This window comes from Polyodon spathula, chromosome 5 (genome assembly GCF_017654505.1).
Source record: "Polyodon spathula isolate WHYD16114869_AA chromosome 5, ASM1765450v1, whole genome shotgun sequence".
In the NCBI taxonomy this organism is placed as follows: domain Eukaryota; kingdom Metazoa; phylum Chordata; class Actinopteri; order Acipenseriformes; family Polyodontidae; genus Polyodon; species Polyodon spathula.
The window spans coordinates 77,740,710-77,754,210 of record NC_054538.1 but is presented as its reverse complement, the minus strand read 5'-3'; the positions used below and the strand labels follow the sequence as shown (position 1 = coordinate 77,754,210).

Below are 13,501 nucleotides of genomic sequence, written 5' to 3'. Positions count from 1 at the left end.
AGTGCTGGGCTTGTCAGGTGAATAGTGGGCACTGTGAACTCGGTGAGAGTGCTGGGCTTGTCAGGTGAATAGTGGGCACTGTGAACTCGGTGAGAGTGCTGGGCTTGTCAGGTGAATAGTGGGCACTGTGAACTCGGTGAGAGTGCTGGGCTTGTCAGGTGAATAGTGGGCACTGTGAACTCGGTGAGAGTGCTGGGCTTGTCAGGTGAATAGTGGGCACTGTGAACTCGGTGAGAGTGCTGGGCTTGTCTGGTGAATAGTGGGCACTGTGAACTCGGTGAGAGTGCTGGGCTTGTAGGGTGAATAGTGGGCACTGTGAACTCGGTGAGAGTGCTGGGCTTGTCAGGTGAATAGTGGGCACTGTGAACTCGGTGAGAGTGCTGGGCTTGTTGGGTGAATAGTGGGCACTGTGAACTCGGTGAGAGTGCTGGGCTTGTAGGGTGAATAGTGGGCACTGTGAACTCGGTGAGAGTGCTGGGCTTGTCAGGTGAATAGTGGGCACTGTGAACTCGGTGAGAGTGCTGGGCTTGTCAGGTGAATAGTGGGCACTGTGAACTCGGTGAGAGTGCTGGGCTTGTCAGGTGTGAATAGTGGGCACTGTGAACTCGGTGAGAGTGCTGGGCTTGTCAGGTGAATAGTGGGCACTGTGAACTCGGTGAGAGTGCTGGGCTTGTCAGGTGAATAGTGGGCACTGTGAACTCGGTGAGAGTGCTGGGCTTGTCAGGTGAATAGTGGGCACTGTGAACTCGGTGAGAGTGCTGGGCTTGTAGGGTGAATAGTGGGCACTGTGAACTCGGTGAGAGTGCTGGGCTTGTCAGGTGAATAGTGGGCACTGTGAACTCGGTGAGAGTGCTGGGCTTGTCAGGTGAATAGTGGGCACTGTGAACTCGGTGAGAGTGCTGGGCTTGTCAGGTGAATAGTGGGCACTGTGAACTCGGTGAGAGTGCTGGGCTTGTAGGGTGAATAGTGGGCACTGTGAACTCGGTGAGAGTGCTGGGCTTGTCAGGTGAATAGTGGGCACTGTGAACTCGGTGAGAGTGCTGGGCTTGTCTGGTGAATAGTGGGCACTGTGAACTCAGTGAGAGTGCTGGGCTTGTCAGGTGAATAGTGGGCACTGTGAACTCGGTGAGAGTGCTGGGCTTGTAGGGTGAATAGTGGGCACTGTGAACTCGGTGAGAGTGCTGGGCTTGTCAGGTGAATAGTGGGCACTGTGAACTCAGTGAGAGTGCTGGGCTTGTCAGGTGAATAGTGGGCACTGTGAACTCGGTGAGAGTGCTGGGCTTGTAGGGTGAATAGTGGGCACTGTGAACTCGGTGAGAGTGCTGGGCTTGTCAGGAATAGTGGGCACTGAATAGTGGGCACTGTGAACTCGGTGAGAGTGCTGGGCTTGTCAGGTGAATAGTGGGCACTGTGAACTCGGTGAGAGTGCTGGGCTTGTAAGGTGAATAGTGGGCACTGTGAACTCGGTGAGAGTGCTGGGCTTGTCAGTGAATAGTGGGCACTGTGAACTCGGTGAGAGTGCTGGGCTTGTCAGGTGAATAGTGGGCACTGTGAACTCGGTGAGAGTGCTGGGCTTGTCAGGAATAGTGGGCACTGTGAACTAGTGGGCACTGTGAACTCGGTGAGAGTGCTGGGCTTGTCAGGTGAATAGTGGGCACTGTGAACTCGGTGAGAGTGCTGGGCTTGTCGGGTGAATAGTGGGCACTGTGAACTCGGTGAGAGTGCTGGGCTTGTCAGGTGAATAGTGGGCACTGTGAACTCGGTGAGAGTGCTGGGCTTGTCAGGTGAATAGTGGGCACTGTGAACTCGGTGAGAGTGCTGGGCTTGTTGGGTGAATAGTGGGCACTGTGAACTCGGTGAGAGTGCTGGGCTTGTCGGGTGAATAGTGGGCACTGTGAACTCGGTGAGAGTGCTGGGCTTGTCGGGTGAATAGTGGGCACTGTGAACTCGGTGAGAGTGCTGAGTTTGTACAAGGCATGTCATTTAGGATGTTTAAATTGTTCCCAGTGGTATAGTATTTATCTTGTCAGGGTCAAGCACAAGAAGAAGGCAAAGCACAACTTGATGGGCTATTGTATGGCATGCCTTAAGAAAAAGCATGTTATCACAAGCATGTTGTCAAGCCGTCTGATGTGAAACCTATGTGACAGTGTGATGAGTCTATATATATATGGTAGTGATCAGGAGAAGCGGGTCTGAAGCTGTCATTGTCCCTTGACCTGCGAGTAATTGACCCCTGTATTGAAAGATGTCTTGAGCGCCACTGGCACTGCCCTGCTCCGAGTGTGGCATGTCACTCAGGACAACGGACCGCTGGGTAGCCCCTTGAATTCAATTACACTTACGAAGAAAAAAAAATTTGTATTTACATTTGGATTTGAACGTTGGTCTGCTTTCACTATTTGTTGCATATGCAATGTGCTCACAACAGGAATTTCCAACACTTTGAAAACAGAAAGCAAGGAATGACAGACATGTGGTGCCTGAGTCAGTATGGAAGTCTGGTGACATTTTTGCAGTAAAATATATATATATATATATACTCATACTAATGTACAATGAAAATGCAACGGTCTAAATTTTACATCATTAGTTCATTAAGCACATACATAATGTTATTTACATTTACATAGTGAGCAGATAGGTTTGTTGATTGTCTGAGTAGTACTGTTCCTTGGGAGAACAAAATACTGAGCTCAAGTCATGTGATTTCATAAAAACGCCAGGTGTTCAGTGTTTGGTATTTGAGTTGAGTTAAAATTGCTAAAATGAGTTGATTAAGAATGTGTATAAATAGTCATTCAAAAAGATATGATTGTAATTAATGCAAGAACAGTGAAAGAGACGACCACGCCATCAGATCAGCTGATTGCTATCGCCATGATTGAAGGCCTGTCTGTGAGAGAAGTTGCCCAGAGAATGAGATGTTCTGCTTCAACAATCAGCAGACTAGTTCAGAGAAACCAGTAAACTGGCTCTGTGATGGGCAGGCCATGTCCTGGAAGGCAGAGGGTCGCCACAGCGACCCAGGACTGTCACATCCAACTGATCCATCTGTGTAATCATTTTCAGACTGCCGTGGCTACAGCTTGAGAAGTTCCAGGAAGAAATTACCCGCGCATCAGCAGAATGACTGTAACTCGAAGTCAGTTCAAGGGTAGCACGTTGACAGCTGAGAGACGAAATTGTCGTGTTCTGTGGGCCAGAGAACATCTGAGGTGGAGGCAGAGTGAGTGGAGGAGTGTTTTACTCAACGATAAATGCTGTTTAGCCCTTGACAGACCTGATGGAAAACAATGTGTGTGGAGCGGTATGGTGACTGTTGCGTTGTTCAAGTCAACCGGTGGTGCAGTGGGGCGATGGTTGTGTGATGATGTGGGGAGAATCTCCTTTAACACAGGAATGCCTTTGGTGCAGATTGATGGCAACCTTACTGCTCAGTGTTACACTGATGAAGTCCTTGAGGCGTCAGTTTTTCCATTCCTGCAAACCAATCCGGAAGTGTCAATTTTCCAGCAGGACAATACAAGACCACACAGGTGCTAAGATTACAATTGCACTACTTCAAGAAAACAGTCTTACCGTGGCCAGCTTTTTCTCCTGACCCATTGAAGAGAATTTGAGATTCTGGGTTTAAGTGACAAAGAAGAAACATAGTAATAGTAAGTACAAAAGTAAGTGTGTAATTTAAAAATAAGATATGTTTGTTTTTACAAAGCAATTTCAAAGGAGCAGAATAATAGGACATTTTATTTAAATGAAATATAGTGCAATATATGTATGAATCCCTTCACATACTGAAAGGTGAAGGCACTTTATAAAGGCAAAATATAATACAATACCAGCCCCTCTTTGCTCAGAAACCTTACAGGACCTTTCAGAACGTGGCGCAGTAAAGATTTGCTGCTGTTGTTTACCTCACTCTTTCTAGGCGATGCACCTGTGGGGTTAGCCGCTGTTTTGTTTGGGTGGACCACCTACAGTGCCCCACTGTTCTGTAAGATAATGTTATTTTCAGAATTGTGAGTAACAGAAACCCGAGTACAGAGCCTGCTTGGGTTGCTGGGGTCTAGGATTACAACAGCGTGGCGGGCTGGTCAGAATGAGGAGGAAACAGCCTCGGGGGTGCATCACTGTGCAACACCAAGGGAAGAAGAGCAAGTATTTGAGCAAGAGGATAGACATCTGAACTGTTCTCAAAAGTTGGAGGCCATTCATTCAGATAAACAGTCTGCATAGAGTGTGCTTGTTAATTGATGGATCAATTATTGCATATCCAACAGTACCTAGAAGAATACCTATGCACTGTACTGTACGTGCATATTGCTATGTATGACATTCCCAATGTGGACTTTGGGGCTTCAGTTCTTATGGGGTTTTTGTTTTGTCTGTAGATCTTTCATGTTGTTTTAAAACAGTTTGTGGGAACTCTATGAAAAAAACTAGTGGTGGGCAACGATGTGAAAATATCGATGCAATATCGATAGTAATATTGGTCTTCCGCAACACAGAAAAATACAATAACACAATTGTAATGTCAAAACATATATACATACTGTATACTTTCTTTGACTTACTAGTGCTTTGCTTCATGGTAGCCAATGGAAAAAAACAAGGTTTTGTTGTATTGTTTTACTATCCCACCGTCAGCCACCTCTAAACCGTAATATTTCTACACTACGCACAGTCTTCAGTGTTCATTTTCTAGCCAGTCCAGACGTAATGGAATCTGCTCTGCGGATGAATGCTAACTCACAACACCTCTAAAAGTATTAAGTACAGTGTCATGCCAAATTTAGCATTGTTTTGAGGTGTGTTTTGGTCTATTAAAAGTACATCTCGGTTATAATACCAAAAGTTCAAGTTTTATCCACGGTGATAGATACATTAACAATAGTGTAAGTAACCACATGGACAAATGCAATGAAACACTGACACATGCAAATAGCTTTTGGTACCTAAACTCCAATCAATGGAATAAAATGGTTAAATAATATTTTAATGTGTGGTGTTTGCCTACAAGACTGACAATGATTGGTATGTATAGGGTTTGTTGTATCTCAATATAAATTAAACTTGACTATACTGCGTTTTTATTTTTAGCTGTATTAGCAATAAAAAGTGTCTCTGCGAGCACACGTGAATTTAATTTAGTAGATGCAAATTATTATTATTTTTTTTCTACCAATTTAGAATATCCAATTATTATTTAGGCTCAGCTCACCACTACCACCCCTGCGCTGACTCGGGAGCGGCGAAGAAGAACCCATGCTGTCCTCCGAAGCGTGTGCCGTCAGCTGACCGCTTCTTTTCACACTGCAGACTCACTGTGCAGCCACCTCAGAGCTACAGCGTCGGAGGACAACGCAGCCCTGGGCACCTTACAGGCAAGCCCGCAGGCAAGCCCGCAGGCATCCACAGTCGGCAATGGAATAGCCTGGACTCAAACCGGCGACGTCCAGGCTATAGGGCGCATCCTGCACCCCACTCGGAGCGCCTTTACTGGATGCACCGCTCTGGAGCTCCTGATTTTTTTTTTTTAATCCCACGATATCGCAGTTATTATTAATATCATATCAAAACATCAGTATTGGTGCTCATCAAAACATATATCCATTATAAAATAGATACATAGATAGGAAACTTAACATGGTTCAATTATACACACAGTGACGAAAGGATATATATATATATATATATATATATATATATATATATATATATATATATATATATATATATATATATATATATATATATTTTTTTTACACTTTTTTTTTATCAGGAAATTTCTGTGTCTACAAAAAATACAAATAGACATAGACACAGATGTTTATTAATGTATATCTGTTTATAGGCTTTATATCCTGCTATGAGATTAATTATCTCCATATTTAACCCATCATCATTAGATATGTGTACCACCAGCAGCACTATTTAGATTAAGATAAAACTGACACATAAAGAAGAACTGTGTAAGGTCGCTTTGTGTTGTGCAATCAAGTAAAGATGTCAACATAGTATTCTTGAATGTGTGTATGAACAAAAACTCATTGATTTAAATTGATTTATTTTGGAAAGTGTGATTTCTATAGATGCTCTAGCAAATATAAAAGGTTTGTAATATTGTTACACATCAACAGATAACTCTATTTTAACAATGAGTCACATGCACACACACAAAAAAGATGTAGTAGGTACGTTTAAAATAAGTTGTGCAAAAAATGTATATCTACCCATTCAGGGAATCTGTGTCTGGTACAATTAGGAAGCATTTTTCTTGCACATTAAATATTCCTTTTTGTCTACGCTCCACTGGAACAGGTCTGCGGCTTTGACATGTATTGTGGCTCCCCGCCCACTGTTCGTTCGTCCAGGCCTTGTGGTCCCCTGATTGACTGACTGATTGATTGACAGTCCGCCACTATTACCTTGCTACAATTTTTTCTCATCTCAGTAGATTAGACGGTGCCACTATATCTGTTACATTTAAAATGGGCTCAGAAAAAGCTGAAATTGACTCAGGGCTGGGCCCGGGTGCAGTTGCATCCCTTGCACCCCCCCTGACACTGGCCCTACTCCGGGATGAGCCCTTCTCTACAAACAGAGAAAGGCAGCTTTCTTATTCTTCCTCAAGGCTGCATGTTATCCTCTTATCCCTACTGTTTTGGAACAGAGCGGAACCAGCTGGAGAACTGGAAGAAACCTGATAATGCAGCTATTTTCTGTCGGCCCATCTTAATCTTGTTACACAAATGGTTGTGAAGAGATTCATGAATTTTAATTTCGCCCCGCACATTAACCCCTTGTGTGGATCATCCAGTGCAGCTGCCTGGCTGAATTAAACAGGGAGCTCTTTACCCTGCTTCCCTTCTTGTAGTGTGGATTTTATCTTTTGGGGGAAGGGACTTGAATCTTGGCAGCACCGCAAGTAAAAATAATACAGATTTAGTCAGCCTCCCGTGAAGCTGATTAACAGTTACTGATCAGGAGGAACAGCTTTGCCTGCTAAACTTTTCACCTCTTGCTTGCTTTGAATTTTTCCATTCCTTTATTAAACAATGGTTTGAATTATAATATAAAGGGGGTGTCTGTTTAGAATCGGGTATCCGGATATTATATAAATGGGGTGTCTGTCTAGAATCGGGTACCTAGATGCTGGTGGCTTTGTGCTTTGGTAACATCTCTTCCCTCTGGTTTAGGAGGTCATGGGTGGGAATAATGGAATAATGCCTAGAGGGGTTGTTGAGTTAGATAGCAAGGATGAGAACATTCACATTTGATTTCCCTTTCATTGGAGGCTTTCTCCTTATAATAGTGCAGTCGCAATGTTCGCTAAGTTAAACCACCATTATAATCAGATAATAATACACCAAGTTTGAGTTGGTATGCTGGTATGTGTCACGCTGGTGCTGCTGACTGTGCTTCAGGTGAGAGTACAAACCAAAGAGTCTGCCAGCTTGGTAATCACCTGCTGCTGCAACAAGCCTAGAAATAAAAGCAGGTAGCTGGTGAAATAGTGAGGAACAGTGCCATTATATTTCCCGGAGAGCTACATTATACTGTACAGCAATAACCTGACTAGGCTAGCTTTTTACAACCAATTCTATCTTGATTTCACTTGACTTTATAACAAAAAATTAAAAACTCAACCCCGGACCTTCAATCAGGAAACCCCTCAGCACAGTGTGTTGTTCCCTGAACACCAGGACACCCTGAGTACCTAACAGACCTTCAATCAGGAAACCCCTCAGCACAGTGTGGTGCTCCCTGAACACCAGGACACCCTGAGTACCTAACGGACCTTCAATCAGAAAACCCCTCAGCACAATGTGGTTCTCCCTGAACACCAGGACACCCTGAGTACCTAACGGACCTTCAATGAGGAAACCCCTCAGCACACTGTGGTGCTCCCAGAACACCAGGACACCCTAAGTACCTAACAGACCTTCAATCAGGAAACCCCTCAGCACACTGTGGTGCTCCCTGAACACCAGAACACCCTGAGTACCTAACAGACCTTCAATCAGGAAACCCCTCAGCACACTGTGGTGCTCCCTGAACACCAGGACACCCTGAGTACCTAACAGACCTTCAATCAGGAAACCCCTCAGCACACTGTGGTGCTCCCTGAACACCAGGACACCCTGAGTCTCTAACGAACCTTCAGTCACCTTCACAGTGTGGTGCTCCCTGAACAGGAAACCCCTCAGCACAGCACACTGTGGTGCTCCCTGAACACCAGGACACCCTGAGTCTCTAACGGACCTTCAATCAGGAAACCCCTCAGCACAGTGTGGTGCTCCCTGAACACCAGGACACCCTGAGTACCTAACGGACCTTCAATCAGGAAACCCCTCAGCACACTGTGGTGCTCCCTGAATACCAGGACACCCAGAGTACTCTAACAGACCTTCAATCAGAAAACCCCTCAGCACACTGTGGTGGTCCTTGAACTCCAGGACCTTCAATATGATGTTTGTGTGAGATCATTAATAATTGTAATTGAATTACTGACACATTATAAAGTATAACCAACATTTGTTGAAAGAGATTTCGATCACGCACTTTTCTTTTTCATGAAGAAGTCATTTTGATTAGATTTATGATATTAAAATTGGTTTGACATGTTTAAATTAATTTAATTGCGAATTGTGTATTTGTTCCTACAGGTTTATTATTATTATTATTATTATTATTATTATTATTATTTATTATTATTGACTGACACTGAAGAGTAGATTATCAAAGCTTTTTGCTCCAAATCATCATTGGCACATTTTTTTTCTTCTTCAGTAAAGTAAATACACACACAATAGAGTTACCAAACGAGAAATAAACATAAACACAATTAATTTTGCTGTAAAGATCTATTCTGTCATTCAACCTTCCATGAAGCACATCGGATGCATTTCAGAGATGACTGCTTTAAATAACTGCTGTTATATAAATAGACTGGATTTCAAAAGATTTTGATTCAACAAACTCACCTGCATACATCTTAATTAACAGACTTGGATGTAGATGTACTGAGATGGACCAGTCACAAGGCAAACATACCACAGTTTGCGTTTTGGTTATGACAATTTGCAAAGTGCACATTTTGTCGTATGTACTAAGAAAAAACATGCTAATGAAGAGAGCTGCAATATACTAATTTAAATATTATTTGCGTCATCTTAACGAGATCTCTTGTGAGACATTTTTTAAGATAAAATATCGTCAGTTCAGTTGTGGTTTGTTTCAGAAGAAGCTGCCTGAAGGATAACATCTATACATGCAAGGGTGCAAGAATCAAAATAACATTGTATTTGTTAGATGTAAACATCATCTGTACAATGCATTCTGAAAGATCATAATTGGATAAGTCTCCACTCCCTCTGAGTTAATACTTGGTGGAAGCACCTTTGGCAGCAATTACAGATGTGAGTCTATTGGGATAGGTCTCTACCAACTTCGCACACCTACATTTGGCAATATTTGACCATTTTTCTTTACAACACTGTTCAAGCTCTGTCAAGTTCCTTGGTGAGCGTTGATGGACAGCAATCTTCAAGTCATGCCACAAATACTGTATTTACAGTATAATCGTAAACCTCGAAAAACTACTCACTTCTAAATCTTTTGTAGTCATTTTTGTATTACTTTAATATAAATACATGTTAATTTGGATTCATATGTTGTTTTTTTCTGACTTATGTGAACGAAAAGACACACATTTGCCCGTTTTCCCATTGGAAATAGTGATATTTTGAAATATCACTGTCCTGGTCACAAAAGCAAAGTTTGTGGGGAATAATAGCCATTTTCTATACTTTTGAGGCATAACCAATTAGGAAATAACACTTACTACCCAGGAACAAAAAAAAAAAAAAAAAAAAAAAATGTTACACTGTGTAATCGTCTTGACCGTGTTTCAAGGGATATTCAAGGCCTTTGATATTTTTTTATACCCATCCCCTGATCTGTGCCTTTCAACAACTTTGTCCCGGAGTTCTTTTGAAAGCACCTTGGTGCTCATGGTTGAGAACTGCTGAATTTATCCTGAAATCATGTGAATCACTACAATTTAAAACAGGTGGAGGCCACTTAACTTGGTGTGTGATTTTGAAGGCAATTGGTTACACCTGAGCTCATTTAGGATTGCTATTACAAGGGAGGTGGACACTTATCCAATCAAGCTATTTCAGTTTTTATTTAATTAATTTTCTACAAATTTCTAGAATATTTTTTTCACTTTGAAGTTGTGGGGTAGGATGTGTAGATAAATGAAAAAAAATATTTGAATGCATTTTAATTTCAGGCTATAAGGCAACAAAAGGTGATCATTTTGAAAGGGGTGTGTCTTCCTATAGGCAATGTGTGTGTGTGTATATATATATATATATATATATATATATATTGTGAACGATTGCGCCACTTTAACAGTTGGTTCGTTGCCCCTTTAAAAGCAGACCCAGGACACGGAAATGGATTTTTAAAGCGCTGACGCTCACTTTTTAATAAACACAAAATGAAAACAAACAAAACAGAAACAAACACCTAGCTCGCTCTTGGAGCTCTAACTAACATTAACGGGAACCTAACTAAGCACTCAGGATGGCTAAGCCGTTTACCTGACACAAACAGCAAACACAAACTCACACGGACTTCACTCAGCACTCTATTCAATACGACTGGACACACACGCAGTCAGGCTCTTCACTTAGCAGCCAAATCAATCTGGCTGCCTCTCTTAAATACCCTGCACCTGGCTCTAATTTATAATTACCACCAGGTGCAGGGGATTAACTAAATCATTAAACAATTCAAACAATTCAAACCCTTAGCCCAATTCACCCACAGTGCATTTTCACATGGTTTTAGCAGGGAGGAATTTTAACCCCCTCCCTGCTATCTTACTATATATATATATATATATATATATATATATATATATATATATATATATATATATATATATATATATATTCTTCTATTGATAGTCTATTCTATAGTGGGTCCCTAACCTTCACCCCCAAAAAGCTTTTCATAATCATGCAGTAGCCCCTCGCTAAACCTGACATGTTTGTCCAACATAAGGAGGTATTGGGTTTAAAAACAATACAATAAAATTGCACACCTATACATCTACAGTTCTCAATGTATTTTAAATATAAATCTCTGCGCTGAAATAACACTAATGTGTTTTGGGTAGGCTATGCATTACATTATCTGTACAGTAGGCTTCTACAGTGTACAGTACAGCAGTAAAATCAAATGAATACCCAGCACACTTTCTTTGTACTTTAGCCTACTGGTAACAAAAAAAAAATCATGCTGCTGCACCGTACACATTGCTGTACATTGTGAATAAAAGAGTATTTATTTTATTTTAATTATTATGATTTTTAACTTGGTCTACTTAGTAGCCTAGACAATTAACACACAATAGATCATGGTCCTATACAGATGCTGAGAATGAGCTGGAGGGGTTAGTGGCACATGTGTGCAGTCTATTGCTCTCAACACGCTGGGAAAACCAGAAATGTCATAGAAATGTGTTTTCAAGGCTTGTAAGTACACCCTGACTTTAGTGAAAACAAGGTATTTGGGTGTTCATCTCAAAAATACATTGAGCACAGCTGGCAACACATGAGAAAAAAAGCGGACTGGGAAATGCCAGCAACCATTGAGACTGTTTAAAACACGCTTTCAAAAGTTCTAAACAAATTGATGCAATTGTAAGTGTTGCAATTGCCCACAGCTCTAGTGCACCTAATTACAATATTTTTCATCCCTCATGTGCACTATCTCCACCCTGTTTTTGCAAATTTCTGCAGGAACGCCCAGAATTACTTGTTCATTTAAAGCACAAATAAGAACTGCAGCTGCAAAGCATTCGTTAAAATGATGCTAACAGCATTGCATTTGTTGAGTACATTTCACACTACGCTTGTGACTGGATTGCATGTGGTTTGGAACGATTGTGATAGACACAACACTTTAGTACATCCACCCCTTAGTGTGCAAAATAAAACAGGAAATGCACATGTTTGTTAAATGAATATCCATAAGAAAAAACAAAAGGTCCGATGTGCAGTGGTCTTAAGTTGTTTATTGTTGGAATTTAATTTAGTTAAAAACAAAACAAAAAGTATAGTGCCAGTAACAATTTGGAGTGACAATTTGGAGTAACAAGCTTTTGTGAATCTAAAAAGTTTCCATGGTTGCATTTCAGATGAAGAGGGAGAAGAAGGAGATCTATGATGAGAATATCCACTACCCAGTGCTGCTGATACTGACCAAAGGGACTCCCGCGCCAGACCCTCCCCACAAGCAGACCTGAATCCAGCCGTTTACATTGTGATGACAACAGTATACCTCTGTGTCCTGACCTGCCAATATGCCTCTAGCAAGCCCGCCAACACTGTAAACATACCTATGGGACGTATATTTCAGTCAAGATTGTTTTTTATTTTTTTGCTGGAGAAATGGTTGTTGCACGTAAACCCCACGGCAGAGGCTTCTTAAGCTGAGGAAACATGAAGCCATGAGGCTTGGAGCTGGTTTTCAGGACACTAGGGGAGACTTGGGGTTTGATACAGCAAAGTTGCCTCATACTAGGTCTCCTGGTCTCCTGGAACCAGGCTTCGAGATGCTGTTCCTGAAAAAGGGGCTTCATGTTCCCTCAGCTTTAGAATCAAAATCATGGTCAAATCAAGTATGACATTTTCTGAATTTTGTTTTGGATATCCAGCTCTTTTAGGGGTGTGATACTGAAAATATTCATTCAGTCAGTGGAATTTAAATGTGCAAGGTGCAAAATATTTGTTTTATAGAAAAACGAAATTAAACAACACCCACAAAAGAAGGTTCAATAGCAGCAATTGATAAAATTAGCTATATTTAAGCATACACCCGACGTATTTTAAAAGAAATCAAAGAAAATTGCAGTTTGAGATTTGACAGTTGTCTTTGATTTTCTGTTTCAGGTTCAAAGATTAGTCTCTTCTAAGTTCAAGCACTGTTTCTCAAAGGTTCAACCCTAACATCAAATCTTTGACTTGTAGAACAATCATTGCCTTGCTTGTGCTGGGCGGTTTACCTTGTTCCTTTAAGAGATCTTTATAAACCTGTGCTTTTCACTATGCAGCCATAGTTAAAAAAAAATGTAAAGGATAATAATAATGAGAATTATTTTACACAATTGTATATGGTTTTTACACACTCTCTAACTGCATTAAAGAACTTCTTGAACTTTCTGAAGATGTGTTGCTTTACTACTTTGTGTGTTACATAATTTGTGTTTGGAAAGAAGGAACCATACTGTGAAGATAAAGCCGAGGGAACACAGAGCCACTTTATGGTTTGGAACTTGGTTTCAGGAGACTCGGGGTTTGATACAGCAGAGTTGCCTCAAACTAGGACCGTGTTCACACTACTGTGCTGGCATGGAATGATAGCCTGCACTCGGAATGGAAGAGCTGCCGGGATATACAGTAATGCTTGATTAATTTTT

The 13,501-nt window shown here is 41.5% G+C and overlaps 1 protein-coding gene across 2 annotated transcripts in view; it reads left to right on the top strand.

The window, feature by feature from the left end:
- Positions 1–13,244, top strand: part of LOC121316347 (calmodulin-lysine N-methyltransferase-like) — a 157,388-nt gene extending 144,144 nt beyond the window's left edge. For both annotated transcript variants that reach the window (XM_041251414.1, XM_041251412.1), the window contains one exon: positions 12,221–13,244. In XM_041251414.1, the coding sequence (XP_041107348.1) occupies positions 12,221–12,328 (108 nt within the window). In that variant the 3' untranslated portion in view covers positions 12,329–13,244. The remainder of the gene's footprint in view (positions 1–12,220) is intronic.
- Positions 13,245–13,501: the final 257 nt, after the last annotated feature.